This window comes from Dama dama, chromosome 14 (assembly GCF_033118175.1).
Source record: "Dama dama isolate Ldn47 chromosome 14, ASM3311817v1, whole genome shotgun sequence".
Taxonomy (NCBI): domain Eukaryota; kingdom Metazoa; phylum Chordata; class Mammalia; order Artiodactyla; family Cervidae; genus Dama; species Dama dama.
Window position 1 is genome coordinate 57,821,206 of NC_083694.1, and position 19,704 is coordinate 57,840,909.

General features: G+C 34.0%; 1 protein-coding gene across 3 annotated transcripts in view; it reads left to right on the forward strand.

The window, feature by feature from the left end:
* The window catches only part of CEP350 (centrosomal protein 350), a 155,339-nt gene that overhangs the window by 105,408 nt on the left and 30,227 nt on the right, over positions 1-19,704 (forward strand). For all 3 annotated transcript variants that reach the window (XM_061160842.1, XM_061160844.1, XM_061160843.1), the window contains 3 exons: positions 1,013-1,170; positions 9,345-9,544; positions 17,829-18,040. In XM_061160842.1, the coding sequence (XP_061016825.1) occupies positions 1,013-1,170; positions 9,345-9,544; positions 17,829-18,040 (570 nt within the window). The remainder of the gene's footprint in view (positions 1-1,012; positions 1,171-9,344; positions 9,545-17,828; positions 18,041-19,704) is intronic.

Genomic DNA, 19,704 nt, shown 5'->3' on the forward strand with positions numbered 1-19,704 from the left:
TCAGTCTGGAAAGGTTCCTTGACTCTCATGACCTTCACATTTTGAAAGATTACACACCAGATACTTTGTAGAATGGTCCTCAAGTTGGGTTTGTCTGATGCTTCCTCATAATTAGATTCAGTTTATGCATCTTTAGCAGGAATATCACAGATATGATGCTGTGTTCTTCTCTGCATTCAATCAGATGGTACCTGATTTTGATATCATCTCATTACTGATGTGTGTGCATGCATGTTCAGTCGCTCTGACTCTTTGTGACCCCATGTACTGTAGCCTGCCAGGCTTCTTTGCCCATGGAATTTTCCAGGCAAGAATACTGGAATGGGTTGATGTTGACTTAATCACAAAGGGAAAGAGGGTAACTATACAGTGAAGGTGACATCTACCATACTTAACTGTATAGTTACCCTCTTTCCCTTTGTGATTAATAAGTACTTTGCATGATGGTATTTTAAGACTACATTGATTCCTGTTCTTCATCAGAGTTAAATTGATTCTTTTATTTATGTCAGTGTGGACTCACAGATTCCTATTTTACTCAGCATTAAAGTCTGTTACTATCATCATTTGTTTTGATACTCACCTTTTCTTAAGTTGAGCCATTAGGAGCCCCTCAGGCAGGTTTGTGTGTCTTTTTGACATGTACTCCTCAGTCTTTGAGCACTTTCATATTTTCTGAAACAAGATGTTTCAGCCATTTTTTACTTTTCCTGCCTCAACCTTGGTTTCAGCTGTTTCTCCAAAGAGGATACTTATTTAGAAATCAAGATCTGGTGCTAGGCATGCTCATTGCTATTCAGGTTTTGTTCCTCCTAAGCAACAAATCTAGGGACTGTGTTAGGACATATATATACGTTTTACTTGTGTGATATAATTTTGTCCTTTAAGTAATACCTTAATTTCTGCTATTTTACAAATACTGTTTAGAAGATAAATTAATTTTGAGATGACAGTGTTTAAATCAGTTTGAGATCTTAAATTCCAGTATAACACTTTACCCCCTTGTTTGCAGGAATCTCATAGTGATGATGATACAAAGGATAATAAAGCAGCCAGTCCTGCCCCAACTGACTTGGAGACCCGCAGTCCTTCCCCTATTTCAATCTCCAGCAGTGAAACAAGCAGCATTATGCAGAAACTGAAGAAAATGAGAAGCCGCATGGATGAAAAGTAATTCATTTTTAAAAATATCTCGTTTACACTGAAAGTAGTAGCAACAAATAATATTTTTAATGTACTTCATTAGATTAGATTGATACAACATAATATTTTATGGCTTCAGTTGCATTTTAGTAGATTGAGTCATCCTGGAAGTCAATTAACTATAGACCATATTTATAAGGCAAATTTTCTCTATTTTAAATGTAGCCAAGTTTCTTATTTTAAAACTAAAGTAGTATTTGCAGATATACCCATGATAATGTTTTCTCCTTGCTTTTATTAAAAGTTATGAGTAAGTGTGAAATTTTTATCTTTTCTGAAATCTGAGGACATGTCCACTAACTTGGGAAAACAATTCAGTGGTATAGCTTGAGATCTTATCCTGTGACTCTGACAACTCTCAGGCTTACTTGAGTAGAAGAGTGAACTCTTAAACTTGTGAGTGATTCTGAGTTGCTCAGTTAAAACCATAAAGTCTGAAATTCTCCTGGGATGTTGAATGATTTGGCTATCCACCATTCTTCTAAAATATTTCTAAGTATTATTTTTTAAAGACTCTTGGAGAAAGCTATTACTACTTGGATATAGCTCAGTCGTATGCCAGCTTTGACCATACCAATGATATTTACCTGACAGTTTACTTTTTTGCATGTACATTTAATTAAATATACTTATAAAGTAGCTGCTTGTAGACTATTTTCTACCTTCTTTAAATATGGAAGAGAGGTCCTTTAAAATTTTTGTTGATTGCTATTTTATGTTAGCAGTTTGAACCACAGATTGAACTTAAATTGTACCTTGATATTCTTTGGCAGTATACTACCCTTCACCAAATTTAATGATGTTCTATGTTTATATGTGATATTAGCTTATGATTTAGGTTCTGAACAGTCAAGCAGTTCCTAAGTCAAATCTTACTTACTGTAAGTACACTGTTGTACACTGGCACTTCATTGCTTAATTGAAATTGCATTTTAGTAACTTAAAATTGGCATTTCACAACTTAAAAATACCTAAATTGATTATGAAAATAAGTTTAAAAAATAAACACAAATTTTTAAAATGAAAAGTATAAGGGAGTGAAAACTGAATATTTACAAATGTTATAAGAATGCCTTTTCTGAGATTTCCATGGGCTAGACCAATTAAGACGTATCCAAGTAGGAATTCTTGCTTCCTTTCCTGAAAAACTTTCCAGTAGCCTATGTGGGCATACTGTATTGCTCCAGGGATCTTTAATTCAGAATAATCTATCTCATAAATTTTCATAACTGATTAAACATTTTCTATCTACCTCTTAAATGCCTTTGGATCATAAGTGTTGGAGGAAGAAAAGCTTCATGGGAAATTTCTTCATTGATTTCTTGCTTGTCTATACCAGTGAAATCTTCATTGCTGGTCTCTATGAATAATATTCTAATAATTTTAATCACATCTGTGGAAGGAACTGCTTATTCTGCTTGTAAGATTAGTCAGCTTATATGGTGTTTATTTCCAATTTTGTTAAAGTTTTAAAAACCCTAAATAACAAAAGTTGAATATATTGACTTGGTTCTAAGTTGTGTTATTTTCTCAGAGCCCCAAATATTAAACACCTAGAATTTTTTGCAACATTGCTCTCCCTTCTTTTGTCAACTACTGCAATAACTTTTTGAGAAATTTGTCATAGAGAATAGGCCTTGAAGCATTCAGTGACTTCTTGATTTATTGTTTGAAACAATACTTCTGTGTTTATGGAAGGGATGGGGTAAAGACAGCAAAGAAATTAGCTTTAATGTTTGGAAGATGATCCTGAAATTTGAGGATGAAGAGGTGTATTTTTCAAAACTAGCAATGCATTAAAAAGGGAGGTTATTGTTAGGCAATTTTTTTTTTAATCTCTAGAACAATGTACAGTTGATCCTTGAACAGTGAGGGACAGAGGTATTAGGAATGTTGACCATTCACATGGTTGAAAATTCACCTATAACTTCTATGATCAGTTCAGTTCAGTTGCTCAGTCATGTCCCAACTCTTTGTAACCCCATGGACTGCAGCACGCCAGGCCTCCCTGTCCGTCACCACCTCCTGGCGCTTGCTCAGACTCATGTCCATCGTATCAGTGATGCCATTCAACCATCTCATCCTCCTCTGTCGTCCCCTTCTCCTCCTGCCTTCAATCTTTCCCAGCATCAGGGTCTTTAACAGTGAGTCAGCTCTTCACATCAAGTGGCCAAAGTACTAGAGTTTCAGCTTCAGCATCAGTCCTTCCAATGAATATTCAAAACTGATTTCCTTTAGGATTGACTGGTTTGATCTCCTTTCAATCCAAGGGACTCTCAAGAGTCTTCTCCAACATCAGTTTAAAAGCAGCAATTCTTCGGCGCTCAGCTTTCTTTATGGTCCAACTCTGACATCCATACGTGACTACTGGAAAAACCATAGCTTTGACTATACACACCTTTGTCAGCAAAGTAATGTCTCTGCTTTTTAATATTTGTGATTCCTCCATATACGTGGTTCCTCTGTATCTGCAGTTGAACATCTTCGGATTCAGCCAACCACAGTCATACAGTACTACAATATTTATTGAAAAAAAAATCCACATGTAAGTGGACCTATGGAGTTCAAGCCCCTACTGTAATGTGAAAACTAATTTTTGAATACTATTCAGATTACCAAAGCTTTAGAGTTCGATCTCTTTCAACAATGTTGGGATGTCAGCTCAATAAATAGAATGGGTTAATTTGGTAGTCATTTGCTACAGTAAATAACTAATAACAAAATCATTTACGCCTTTGCTACTAAGCACTATTTTTTGTTTTGTAGATTGGAAAAGGCAGTCTTCCAAGAGATTACTATTTTATTAATATAAAATACCTGTCAGAAAATAGTCAACCTTCTCAATAAGTTAAGATAACTTTTGGTGGAACTTTTTCATTATGTATTACTGCTTATTGTTAACTCTTTGAACTTTGATTCTGTGATAAATATTTTTTCTGAAATGTTGAAACTATTCTTGGCTACAATTAAAGGTTTCCTTCATTAATGTTTCCCTGAAACAATAACACCTTTGTTAAAATTTCTAATCTGTGGCTTTTCTTGACCTTTTTAACACGTTGACATTTTAGAAATAATTTCCATTTCTCAATATAGTGAAAAGCAAAAGAAATTTAAACTATGGGAAAAGTTAGTTACAATGAAAATATCAGTATGTTTGCAAAAGCCACACTGTCTTGCCCTCAGTTTTTTTATAATTATTGGTAAATGAAATCTGAGTTTTGTTTACTGCAGTGAGGGGTATTATTTACAGTATAAAGTTGTGAAACAGATACTCGTGGGGAAAAACCATGCAGTGACTTCCTGTTAAGTTGACATTCTGTTTTAGGAAAATTAATTACTGAGCAAATGAAACACTGAAAGAATGATGTTATCTTCCTCATTAAGTGTTAAAATAGGACATAGTGTACTTTTTCTTTCATTTGTTAACAGCAGCTTGTTCTTTATTTATTAATTGTGTACTTATTCTCTCAGCAATTATTTACTGAGAATTGTGTGAATATAGTAGGTTCTGAGGGACGTGAAGATGAATCAAACATAAACCCTGCTCTTGAAAAGCTTACTGTCTAGGTGGAAAAAAGAAGAAATATCAGATTCTATTAGTAAAGTATATAAGTCTAATGCTAAGGAAACTCAGAAGAAGAAATTTTTACTGAAAAGAGTTAAAGAGTATCACAGAGCTTTTCTTGATGAGTATTCAAAATTAAATACTTCGGATTTGCACTATTCATTAAAGAAGATATTTGAATTAAAAATTTAAACAATGTATTAAATATCATTGCCTAAATTAGATATACAGTTTTCTTAGAGAAAGTTTTAGACTAAGTGTAGTGGATGGATAAATCCTGATAGTCTAATAATATGCTCTTTTTTCCCTTTACTTCCTAGATTAGGGATAATGCGCCTGTATTATTTCATTTATTTAAGTACAGTAGATGCAGATTATTAAACAATTCAATAGATTTTTCTGTAGGAAGAATAGACTGTGTTTTCTTTTATGTCAATACTATCCATATGCTCATTTATCTTTTGAATATCATTAGAAATGAAAGAATTGATTCATTTTAAAATTAAGAGCACTGTTTCATTTTTACTTGTAACAATATAGAATTAAAGAATTGTTTAGATCCAGAAAAAAAAATAATTTAAGATGTTAGGTTTTGTATTTTGTTTAATATCTTTCAGAATCAGATGACTTTAGAACTGAAAGTTTTATTTAAAATTTAGATCATAATTCTGCTCTTTCAAATTGTCACAGTTTTAGAATCTATTGGAATACAATGCACTATTCGCTCAGTGGGAAAAAAGGGTTCTCATGTCACATGGTCTAGCAATGTGTTGAGGTATGTATTTTTCAAATAGTGTGAGAAGGTACTTAAATGAAGAAAGAATCATAAAATGTTGAAACTAGTGAATTTTAGGGAAGTCATCTATTACATTCTCTTGGTTCTACAGCATGAAATTGAGGCCAATAGAGATTGAGCTCCTTGCCCTGGGTCACACAGGTAGCATAATGGCAGAGCTCGAACTAGAACCCTGCCCTGTGGACTTCAGCCAGCTATAGTGAAAATTAAGTTAGCATATCTGTTTTCAATTTTGTGACTTTTTTTTTTAACTTAAAGTTGTTTTGGTAGAAATTGACCTTCTAAATAGTATTTGTTGAAGCTGGGAAAGTGCTCAGTGGCTGATTACTAAGGTTCAATAGCTGCATGCCTAAAGTTTAGAGTCTAACATTTTGACTTTCTTTTGAATTTCTTAGGCTTAAGCATTATAGGAACATTATTTCCATACTAGATTAAATCTGTCATATATCTCATCCTCATCCAGTGTTCTGTAACCACCAGAGGCCTTGTTGAGGAATGGCTTGACAACAGCCATAAGGTGTATCAGTGGCATTTTCTATGAGTACGCATTTGTGTCTCCATCATTCATACTTTTGTTTATTTCTTACTTGTGCAGCATCTTGAAGGATTTTTAACTCTAGTGTGAAGTATTACTGCTTTTATCTCAATTTTAGTCAACTTTTGGAGGACCCTCTTGAATTCTAGAATATATGTATATTATTAAGTAAGGAACATGTTTGTGGGAAGAAATTCCAACTTTAAACTTTTCTTAACACTATCGCTTATACTGCTTTCTTTTTTTAGCATTTCTTTTGTTGTTCATTTCTACCCTAGAGCTTTTGAATATGCTTTAATCTTTGTAAATGAGAAGGAAATGATTAGTATTTGTTCTAAGAGAGAAAGTTATTATTCTCTATATTGAATTGGACAAAAACATTTAATATGTATTTTTTTTTACAGTTTATTTCACATGTTCCAATATTCTACTTCTACTAGGTCATGCATGCATTTAGCTGTTATATACTTAAGAGGGTGGGTGATATTTGAATGTTATGAATAGAATTTTTGAATCTTTTTTGAAGTACATTTGTTTTTGCATAATATTTTGATAATTGGCATCAAACTAAGTTTATTATACATTCATAAAGAGGGGCAAGGAAGAGTGCAGTGTTTTATTGAAAGTTGGTAAAATTGTTTTTCCTTGCACTTCAGTGCAGAAAATCAAGGCAATCCAGAAACAACAGAGAGAAAGAAGGGGGGGAGAGAAAGAAAGTGAATATTAAGTTGTATGTGGGGAAACAGACTTGAAATCATCTATACATGTAGTTATCTAAAGATATACATGTAGTCAAGATTCTGCATACTTTTAAAATTCCAAATGAGTGACTGGATTCATACCTAGATTTTCTCACTTCTGTGACTTACTGATATATTATTCCTTGCTCTTCCAAGGCAATAAGTGTTGGCCTTAATCTACAAGTTACTGTGTGCATGTGAGCAGGAGCATGCTCTGTCAAAGAGAATTAACCTTTTTAAACCTATTACTAGACTTATGTATCCTTTCATATACAATGATCTATTTAAAATTTTTTTTAAAAGAGATCGAAACTAGTGCTTTTTTCCTACTTTTATAACATATGGAATTTCTTATTACTTTTAACCTTTGATTGAACTGTCCACAGCATGATTTTTTTTTTTTTCCTTTTAAACTACTGGTAGTATTTATTGGAACTAGTTTAGTTTATTATATCTTTTTCGGGGTGGGGGGAGCCACACCATGCGGCTTGCAGGATCTTAGTTCACCGACCAGGGATCGAACCTGAGCCATTGCAGTGAAGCAGTGAAAGTGCCGTGTCCTAATCACTGGATTCCCAGGGAATTCCTACTTAGTTTATTCTTAACTATGCACCCTAATATAGAATGGGTATTATATTCCAGTATTATTGTTTAAATGGGCCTTTGTTAAATATAAAGCAAGATAGCTCCAGTAGGTTCAGTTAGCAGTAAGTTTTATGTTGTAGATGTAAACAAGATATCTTAACTATAAATTGATTTTCTAAACTATATTACTATTTTCAAGCTAGATTATGATGGTGAGTTAAGTAAGGCAAATGTAGTGCTTTTTAAATTTAAATTCAAGTTTAAAATATATGATAAGACAGATATAAAAATTCCTTGTTTAAGATTACGTATGTGTATAGAATTGCTGATATGCTAGGTTCATGGCCATAATTGTTGTACTCTGTGTTAAAGCTTATGAGAAAAAAAGTTATTTAGCTTCACACTCCTCATTACTTTACTCACAAATAAATTTACCTGAAAGTATAGATGATGGTTCAGCAGCATCTGAGAAGAAAGACACGTATATTCAGAAATCATTGGTAAGATCTATAAAAGCAAATGTTTTATATGTCACACAAAGTATAACACTTGCTTTAACCAAGTGGCTTATAATGTTACTCAGGAAGCATATTTAAAGTTCTGTGCTCGGCTCTTATGCTTTCCCTTTCTCCTTCTTTCTAGCTCTTGATCTCTTGGTTTTAAAATCTTCCTCCTTATTTTGTAGACACTGCTCTCCTGTTCACTACTTCTTCTCTGTCTTTACGTCTCATCACTGGGCCTCTCTCAGTGTCTGTTTTCCCAACCTTCATCCCAAATTCCAGCTGTATATCTACAACCAGTTGGTCAGGTAACTTTGCACCTTTTTCAGTGCACTCTTTGATAGAGCATGCTCTGTTCTTTTTGCTTGTTTTTATTGCCTTTTTTTTTCTTTCTTTCTTTTTTCTAACAGCCTAGGGGCCTCTTGTCAAGTGTCCCACAGATTTTACCTTTTCGTTCCCACAGTTATTTGACATGCTGATTGTCCAGAAAGTAGAGGGACAGCTCCTGCGCTTTTTGCTAAGTGTGTGCTGGGTGTGTGAGTGCACTTTTGTTGGTTCGCTGCCACTACGGACCTAACACTCGTAATATGAGCAGCCCACCTTTATTTAGCTGTGGCATCTACGTTTGAGGAGAGCTTAATAGAAGCTCTTTAACTTCTCAAGTAACTTTTCCTAAATCAATACTATACTCTAACCCTTGGGAGCCAAGATCTGTTAGGCTATCTAATTTCAGAGATTGGGTTAAATTGAGAAGTTTGAGGATTTGGTGCATCCTTTTTTTTAACTCAAATAAATAGTTATGTTTTATGTGTAAGGCATCTGACTGTGGTGCTCATTGTTTCTCTCCATGAAAAACAGATATAGATTTCACTTGACATGGCATCTCCCAGGTAATGCTTCACTATACCTGAAGCAAAACCAGACTGAATTTGAAATAAAGGTCAAAAAGGGACAAGAATATGTTTTTTGTTTGCTTGCTTGCTTGGGATTTTGGGGGTTTTTGTTGTTGTTGTTGTTTTGGTCTTTGTTGTTTTGAGTTTGTGTGTTTTTTGGTCTGAGCCTTCAGAATAAATTCTTTATACCTTCTGTTACGAAAAAAGAACCACCTATGAAGAATGAATATATAAGTACTATCAGTCATGGTTGGCTGAATATTCTGAAAAAATTTTTTTCTGAATTTACCACTGTTTTTCCTTTGCTAATCTTCCAAACAGTTAACTACAAGTAGAACAGAAATTCTCTCATTTCCTGAATAAGATCACTTACAAAGCTTCTGTTCTCTCAAAAACTATTTTCAGAGAAATATTATGAATGTCCTGTTATTATGCAGTTTGTTGATAATATAGTGAATAATAAACCTCTTTGAGTGATTTCTGCCTACAGATTTGTTTTCTCACTATTCTTCATGATGTGACCATAGGTTTCTGACAAAACGAGAGCAAAAGCTAATGCAGCGGCGACAGCATGCAGAAGAGCTATTAGAGTGGAAGCGACGTTTAGATGCAGAGGAAGCAGAAATTCGTCAAATGGAAAAACAAGCTTTGGCTGCCTGGGACAAAGAATTGATAAAACCTAAAACTCCTAAGAAAGAGCTGGAGGACCAGAGAACCGAACAGAAAGGTAATAAATACTAACTGTCCAGACTGCATTCTAAAGCCTGACATAAATGAAAGATTTACTTCATTATCTTAAAAAATATGAATGATGAAGGGTGAAGAAGGTGATACAACTGTAAATGCTTCAGAATTGGAAATATAAGAGAATATTGTAAATACTTTTATGCTAATATATGTGAAAACTTAGAGAACAAATGGGTAAATTCCATGAAATGGAAATAAGTTATTCTGGAACCAAGTAGGGTTTAACACATACTAAAATTGATAATGTAGTGAAAGATTAAAGGACAAAAAGTACATATATCTCAAAAATTCAGAAAAAATCACAATAAAATCCAAAAAAGCATTTGTAATAAAACAAATCAAATTAGCAATACAAGGAAAATTTCTTTACCCAATATAGGGTATTTATTAACAAAAACAAAAAACCAAACCTGCAACAGACCTCATACTTCAATGATAAAACTTAGAAAGTTTTCCCTTGGAGTTTGGAGATCACAGTTGCTTATATTCACCTGTAGAGTGAAAGGAAGAAGCATAACTCTCATTATTGCAGATGAGAAGGCACTGCACTTAGAAAATCCAGCATTTACATGTCAGTTATTAGAATTAATAAGGGATAAAAAGTTGCTGGATGTACAATCCATAAAAAAAAACTCAATTGCATGTCTACAGATAAGCAGAAATTGGTTAGAAAAATCTAATTTTTTAAAGAGATGCCATTTATAAATTTAAAAAGTATACAAGATCTTTATGGAGAAAACTTTAGAATTTTCTTAGGAGACATTAGAGAAGACCAAAATAAATAGAACTTTTCCATAGTAATGACAGATTCAGTATCATAAAGATGTTAATTCTCTATGAATTTATTGATAGATTCAAGACAGTTTAAATCAGAAGGCTAGCAAGATTTCTTTGCAAGGTTTGACAGGTTCCTTTAAAAAGGTTCCTTTTAAAAGTTATATGAAAAAGCAAAGGACTGAAAAACAATGCAGGAATTTAAGGAGCAGTCAAACCTTGCAAAGAAATCTTGCTAGGCTTCTGATTTTTGTTAACGGAGATAGACAAATAGACTGTTAAGCAAATAGCCCAGAAAAAGACCTGTGAGTATATGAAAGTTGATTTCTGACACAGATAACTCAGGAGACTAGTGAAGAAAGGAGTGAATCTCTAATAAATTTTGTGAAAGGTGAAAATAAAGTTGGGTCCCTACCAGACAATATGAAAAGATCTATCTCAAGTGGGGGAGAAGAGTGTAAATGTGAAATGTAAGCTGTAAAACCTCCAGAAGACAATATAAAAGGATATCTTTATGACATCAAGGGGATGGAAAGATTTCTTTCCCATGTTATATAAGATAAAATCATAAAAGGAAAGATAGATAAATTCGACTTTAATAAAGTGTTTATTAATACACCATAAAGTAAAACAAAATGTTTGCAGCACATACAGCAGACAAAGGAATAGTATCAAAAATATATAAACAACTCCTGTGAATCAATAATAAATGACAACCACATTAAAAAAATAGGCAAAAGAGCAAATGGTTCACAAATAAGAAACTCTATAAACAGTCAATAAACATGAAAAGATGTTCAACTTCATTAGTAATCAGAGCATAAAACCTTAAAGAAATACCATTGCATGCCAATGTTCATTTCTTAGGGCTGCCCTAACAAACTCCCACAAATTTGGTGGGGTTTTTTGTTATTGTTCTCTCACTTCCGGAGGCCAGAAGTACAAAGTCAGGGTGTTGGCAGTACTGTGTGCTCCCTCTAAAGGGTCCAGGACACAGTTCTTTCTTTTGTCTTCCAGCTTCTGGTGGTATGCTACAGGCATTCCTTGCATCTGCTTTTAACTCAGTCTCACATAGTCTTCTCCTCCGTGTCTATCTTTCTCCTCTTCTGTCTCATAAGGAAACTTCTCATTGAATTTAGGGCCTACCCAGATAATCCCAGATGATCTTATCATGAGATCCTTATTTTCATTACATCTGCAATCCAAATAAGATTGTATTCACAGGTTTTGGGGATTGAGACATGGACATATCTTTTGGGGAGCCATCATTCACCCCATTGAAAACACCCATCAAACCTGTTGGTTTATAGGTGGAACAAAGAACTGCTGGTGTAAGTGTTAATTGTTAAACCTACTTTGAAAAACAGGTTGAAAAGTGAGACATTAAAAATCATCAATAAAATAATAAAAATAATAGGGCCAGGTATGTATGCCCTGTAATTCAGCAATTCCATTGCCAAGTATGAATCCTAAAGTATGGTCCATGGTCTCTGAGATCCTTTCAGAAGGTCTGAATAATACTGACATGTTGTTTTGCCTTTTTCACTGTGTCAGCATTATGCTGATAGTATAAAAATAATGGTGGGTAAAATTGGTGATGCATTAATATGAATCAAGGCAGTAGAGCCAAAGCACATAATGCTTGTCCTACTGTTCACGACGCTGTACTCACAGTAGAAACATGCCATTCTTACATTTTATGTAATTTAAAATATTTATGTAATTAATTTAAATATTAATTATTGAATCCAACTTTGTGTACATATTTTTTTAATATTCTGTGTGACCAAATAGGAAATATTCATAAAGCACTTGTGTTTGCCAAAGCATGACGTTTATCTTGAAGAAAAGCTAGTTATTTGATTTGCAAGCTGAACTAGCCATTTTTTTCATGTGGTACCATTTTTACTTAAATGACCAACAAACTATGGTTATTCAGTCTTGAGCTTTTATAAGCATTTTTCAGAAATAAATGAAGCAGCTCTGACTTTTCAAGAAAAACAACTGATAGTGTTTATTGTTGATAATAAAATTAAAACTTTAAGTGAAAATTAGGGCTTTTAGCAATGCTATTTCCCCTGTTGTGAGCTTGACTGCTTTCCAGACTTTTCTGGTATGAGTGATGATATCAGTCAAAGTCATCTTTTCATATTGTGTGGAAAATGTGTGAATCTTTGAAAAAATCTTCCTAATAACTCAGTGAACCAATATTTTCCAAATGACCAGTGAGGATTAGAAAATCATGTATGGGTAAAAGATCCTATTAAGGTGAAAGATCAGACTGTGGATTTTAATGTAACAGATTATGAAAAGTTAACTGGTAATGGTGTAAGATTTCACATTTCAGCTAACATTTAAGAAACTACTAATTGTCCACTTTTGGTGTGGCATTAAAAAAGGATATCCAGTCACCTGTAAATACTGTTAAAATACTCTTCACTTTTCTTATTGTGTATCATTTATGTGAAGTCAGATTTTCTGCATACACTTTAGCCAAATCAATATATAACCACAGATTGCATACAGAAGTAAATATCAGAATCCACCTGTTAAGCTAACCATTAAAGATTTTATTTTACTGTGTCAATAAAACAGTTTCTCTCCTTTCAACTAAATTTCATTTTTTTAAAATAAAGTACTGTGTTGAATTTTAGAAAATGTAATTTATGTTAACACATAAAGGTTTATTACTCTTATTTTTTAATAAATTAAAATTTTTTATGCATTTTAATTTCTATTATGGTGAATACTGATAGATGTAACTGTGTATATAACCACATAAACTAAAGCTTTTGGGGGTCTTCATTACTTTTTCAGAGTGTAAAGTGGTCCTGAGACCAAAGTGTTCGGGAACTGCTGCCTTATAGCATTGTTTTTCAAGTTGTGGTTTGTCCCATTAGAGATGCATGAAATCTATTTAGTGGATTATAGTCAGCATTGTTTAAAATTGAAATAGAATAGAAAATATCATTATGTCATACATACTAAGGATAAATATTATGATAAAGGTAAAAAAATCTTAAAACCACTGCTGTAGAGAACTTTGACATAGATAATAAATTGATATAAGTAAAGTATCCATAAATACTGATATTATAGAGATATACATATAGATATATATTTATCTGTACTAGGAGATATATATGACATTGTTCATAACAGCAGTATTTGAAATAGCAGGGGGAAAAAAGGAAACCACCCACATTAATAGGAAAATGGATTAATAAATTGGGGTATATTTACATATTATATCATGCTCAGTAAAGATGAAAAAATTATGGTATGCAAGTCAACATATAAGAATCTCAAATCACAGAAGACTATAAGCAGTTTGATTTCTTTTATAGAAAATCAAAAGCAAACAAAACTAAATGATATATTGTTTAGCTATATATACCAAGTGATGCATAAAACTAATGATGCAGTAAGTACAGTTCATCTGTAGTGTTCCTTTTTATCCTTAACAATTTTTATTTAATTTCTTCAGCAGAGGCTTACTTCTGTGTCAGTTTCCACATCCTCATTCTGTAGCCTCAAATTCTGCTAGACTTGTGCATCTTGAAATTTAAGAGGACCTAGTAAACAGATTCAGAGAAGGCAATGGCACCCCACTCCAGTACTTTTGCCTGGAAAATCCCATGGACGGAGGAGCCTGGTAGGCTACAGTCCATGGGGTCTCAAAGAGTCGGACATGACTGAGCGACTTCACTTTGACTTTTCACTTTTATGCATTGGAGAAGGAAATGGCAACCCACTCCAGTGTTCTTGCCTGGAGAATCCCAGGGATGGGGTCGCACAGAGTCGGACACGACTGAAGTGACTTAGCAGCAGCAGCAGCAGTAAACAGATTCAATTTCTCAGGTTTCATCATTGACTGTAATAGAAGTAGAAAACATTTCCAACTATGGCTGGAGGGCAAATCAAGACTAGTTGTTGGTATTCAAGCCTCCATCTGTCAAGAACTGTTGGCCTATATGATCATGGAAAGTGTTACTGGGTAAATGTGATAAAGACAATTTTAATTTCACCAAATATTGCTTAAGAGTAGTGTAGTTAATGAGCTAAATGACATAAGTAAAAGAAAAATTAAGAGAAAAAATTGTGTGTACCCAGTAGGGCACATTGTTGGAATAACTGAAGTTTACTGAGACCAAGCAGAAAAGTAACTTTCTGAAGACCATGTAGTGGTTCATAAAATTTTGAGTTGGCTGGAGAGCCAGCTTTACACTGAGCTTCTAGGAGAAGTTCTAAAACCACATCAGAGAACTGGCTTAATGAGAAGACTGCTTCAGCAGTTACTCACCAGAGCACTAAGGAAAACTGTTTTTGTCATTCCCCGTTCATGCCACTTCTGCACCAGGGACTCCACTTTGCAACCTCTGAAAGATCCACTGTCACTGCCAAAAGCCACCTAAAGTAGAGTCCACATGGAGCCTTCTTTTTTAGGTTATTCACTTTTGTAATCAACTCTTCTACCGGGACACCTAGTTTCAATGCCCAAGTTCCAGTGCCCAGCAAGGAAGCTGCAAATTGGCTTTTCTGGGTTCTATCTTGGGTGACAAGGAACTCATGTGGCAGGAAATCATCAAATAATCAATGGGGGATTAAAAGTAAGCTTGGGCTCCAAGAAATCTGACAAATGTCCATTATTAAGGAGTTTAAGCCATGTATCTTTATTTTATAAAATATTATTCAGGGAAGAACTCTTGAGATTATTTTCCAAAGCCTGATTTTTTTAATGGCTGTTGAGCACTTGAAATTTAGCTGGTAGAACTGAGAAATTGAACTTAATTGCTATTTAAGTGGCAATATGAGGCTGATGGCTACAATATTGGACGACACCTACAGATTAAACATTTCATAAAGTTTGGGTGTTTTTCTGCTATAGTCCATATTTCTTTGAAAGCGTCAAAATGTTGCTAGACTTCTATTGAAATGTAACTCTTCAAAAGTCAGGGATAGTGAAATACACACTCACATCTATTAGGAAAGCTGTTCTCAAAAAAATTGTTGACAAGGATTTGGAGAAATTGGAACCCATGTGCAATGCTGACGGGAATGTAAAATAGTTGTAACTATTATGGAAATAGTATATCAGTGCCTCAAAAATTTAAAAGTAGAATTATTGTATGACCTAGAAATTCCACTTCTGGGTTTATATACATATATACCAAAAAGAATTGAAACCAAGTTTTCAAAGAGGTATTTGTACACCCAGGTTTATAGCAGCATTATTCACAATAACCAAAAGATGAAAAACCCAACTTTCTATCAACAGATAAATAGATAAACAAAATATGGTATATACAGGTGGTGGAATATTATTTAACCTTAAAAGGAAGGAAATTCTGACACATGTTCTAACATGGATGAGCCTTGAAGACATTATGTTGAGTGAAATAAGCCAGTCATGAAAGGGCAATATGATATGATTCCACTTATGTGAGGTACCTGATTACAAATTCATAGAGACATAGATTGGTAAGATGCTAGGGGTTGAGGAGAGAAGAGAATGGGGAGTTATTATTTAATAAGTGCATCAGTTTGGAAAGGTGAAAAAGTTCTAGAGGTGGATGTGATGGAGTCACACAATCTTGAGTGATGATCACACAATATTACGAATGTACTTAATACCACTGAACTGTATACTTAAAAGTGATCCCAGATGGTATTTTTTGCTGCACTGCGTGGCTTGTGGGAACTTAGTTACCCAACCAGGGATTGAACCCAGCCCCTCAGCAGTGCAAGCGCTGAGTCCTAACCACTGGACCACCAGGGAATCCCCGCTTTTTTTTTAACCACAGTTTTGAAGAATACATTTTTAAAATTTCAGGGTATATAGGAAAAGGTTTAAAAAGACACAGCATCCATCATACATGACTGCCATTGGTTTACCTTTGAAGTGTGGAAATTGGGCAGCTGAAAGGGGCTGGAGAGGAGCATGTGAACAAATCACTTTATATCCTTCCATACTGTTTGAAGCCTCTTTTTAAACTACATTCTTGTACTTACTTTTATAATTTCAAAAATAAGGGAAAGGGCAAAACGAAGACTTCCAAAATGAAGTCTTCTATTTATAAAGACATTAGACTGGAGAAGCTTCTTCAGTGGTTCTCAGGAGGTGGTGGTGTAGGTGACACTCATTTTATTCTTTATACAGCTTCCATACTGTTCGAATTTTTAAAATCAGTGTATGTTACTGATTGAATAAAAATAAAATATGTTGGGTATAAAGCAGAAGTATAGAGAAGTCTTCTATTCCCTACTGCCTAAAAAGTAAATCATTTTTAAGTCATTTTAAATTTTACCCACATTCTGTCTTTGAGTAGGTGAATATCCCTGAGGATTTTTATAATTCCTTAATTATTTATTCAACCATTCTGATTATACTACCCATTCACAATGTAAAAATATATCTTTTATAACTGAAATACTTTTAAATGTTAGGTCAACCTTGTTATTTAAGTAAAACATTCTTTGAGATATAGGTATTTCTTTTGTTGGGCTTCTCAGATGGCTCAGTGGTAAAGGATTTGACTGCCAGTAGGAGATACGGGTTTGATCCCCGGGTCAGGAAGATCCCCTGAAGAAGGAAATGGCAACCCATTCCAGTATTCTTGCCTGGGAAATCCCATGGACAGACGAGCCTGGCAGACTACAGTCCAAGGGGTCACAAGGAGACTGACACCACTGAGCACATGTGATAATAATAGTAACTGACATCAAATTTTATCAGTATTGACCCAAAGTATAACTTAATCCTTGTGGGGCATTATATCCATGGTGACAGAATGAAAGCAGTGTACATCCTTAAGATTATACAAGTGTAATGTCAAGAATTTTCTATTTACTGTCAGAGGTGTTCTTAGAGCCGAGGCCACAGTGGACGGGAAATTCCAGAGGCAAGACAGCGCTACCAATTCTGAAAGCGCCGAGTAGAGTTCACGGTGCCTCCATCGGCGCGCGGTTCATTCATCTGTGCTGCTGCGCAGCGTTCAGTTAATAAATGTACCATGGTTTACTCATTCTACTTAGGCTTTTACTATTATCACAGTACTGTCTCCTGCCGCATGTGTACATTTCTCTAGGACATATTCCTAGAAGTAGAATCTCTAGATCATAAAGTGTTTTTACATCTTTACCAAATACTCCCAAATTGCTTTCCAAAGTGATGGGACTGATTTCCATGTGTTTCCATTTTCCCAAACAAATATATGAGTTGTAATTGCATCTTTACAGACACTCAGGTTATCAACCTATCATTATCATTGCTGACTATATGTTACAGATAATGTCTTTCAGTTTGCATCAGCCAAAATTCTTAGACTTAAGGATGTTACAGTAAATGTGATTCTTTAAGTGATGGGATTAAAAAACATATCTAAATGCATCTAGTGAAATCATGCTAAAAACAAATGTAAAGTTTAGCAGATAAACACTTCCCTTGGCCATGATTGTATACTTTTTCTTGTTTTCACCTTCTCTTCTAGAAATAGTGAGTGAAACAGAATCTCCGGTACCTTCCTATTCTCATCTACACAGTGAAAGCTCTATTCCAGAAGAATTGGGCAGCCCTGCTGTTGAGTATATACCTTCTGAATCCATAGTTCAGGAGCATCCTGGGAGTCCAGATCATAGTATACTTACTGAAGACATGGTTTTTTCACAAGAACTGGAATCTTCTACCTCGCCTAGTAAACATGTAAGTTAATATATATTTATATCTTAAAGGTTCTTTACAAAAAACCTATCTGAAAGGTATATTATTAACTGTTATATTCTTGCTATTAAGGAAGCATTAACTATCACCCATACCTGTAACATATAGTAAATGACATATGAGTAGAAATAAAGCTTTTCATTGACTCCTAAAAATTTATAAATATATGAATTTTAGCTTTAGTGACATTTATAAAATTATATGCTATGAAGTTTTTAATAAACAGAGATAGGAACTTCTAAAGTCTTTAATAAAGATAATGTGTGGGGCAAGTTCTTATTCAAGTCTGCGATTTGTCACATAATAGAAACAATAAGACCTTAAACCATATCAGTGTGCCTTTTCTATCATTTAGTTAATGACTGTTCTATACTTCTTAATCAAAGTAGTGGTTTCATCTCTTTAAGACAGATATGAAATGGATATGGATTCTAAATTAGAATAATAATCACTTCAGAATAAAGAGGTTTTTCACATTGCCCTTAATTCTATACTTTAGTAAAAAAACTGGTAAAAACTTAAGCTAGAAATTTAGCTTTTTCTAAGCTTAATTTTATAATGTGTATGAAGGGTTAGCATAATAATATTAAATACTGTAAGTGAACAAAAACATTTTTAAAAGCCACTGTGTTTAAAAAAAGAATCCACCTAAGTTCAAAATGGCCCATATAAGAAAGTCAAAGCTAGTGTGTCTTAAAGTCACTTTTGTAATAAAAAGTAGTATTTATTGGGTGTTGGTCAAGTGCCAGGTAGTATGCTGAATGCCTTATGTAGATTATCCTCACAGCAATTCTTTAGATAATGTTTTAAGCCCCACTCTGAAGCTTAGCAGACTAAGTAACTTGCCCACCATCACAGGGATAGGAAGTAATGTTGTAACAGTTAGGAATCACATCAGGCTTATTCACTTCCTCTTGATACCAGAGTAGAAATTACTCCCTTTGTAATAAATAATCTAGTGTGGGCAGTCTTATTATGCTCTTATTTTCTTCCTTCCCCCCTTTCCTATCTTCTTTTCTTCCATTAAGATAGTACCTATTTAGTATTAAATTTTTTTCAGTTTTATTGACATATAATTGACATTTAGCACTGTGAGTTTAAAGGGTGTACATCTTGAATTTAAAGTGTACAGCATGATGACATACATATATTGTGAAATGATTACTACAATAAGTTTAGTGGATATCCATCATCTTGTATAGTTACAAAAACATTTTTTTCCTTGTGATGAGAACTTTTAGGATCTACTCTTTTAGCAACTTTCAAACATACCATGCAGCAGTATTAAATATAGTCATCATGTTGTACATTATATCCCCAATACTTATATGTCTTGTAACTGGAAACTGATACCTTTTGACCAGCTTCAGCCAGTTCCCCACCCGCTCCTCCCCACCCCTGGTGACCACAAATCTGATCTCTTTTTCTATGAGTTGGAGTTTTTTTGGATTCCACATATAAGTGAAATCATACAATATTTGTCTTTCTCTGTCTTACTTTCTTCACTTAGTACAGTGCCCTCAAGATCAGTTCATGTTGTCTCAAATGACAGGATTTCCTTTTTTTTTAAATGACTGAATAGTATTTGTGTGTGTGTGTGTGTGTATGTCACCTTTTCTTTATTCATTCATCTGTTGATGAAGAAC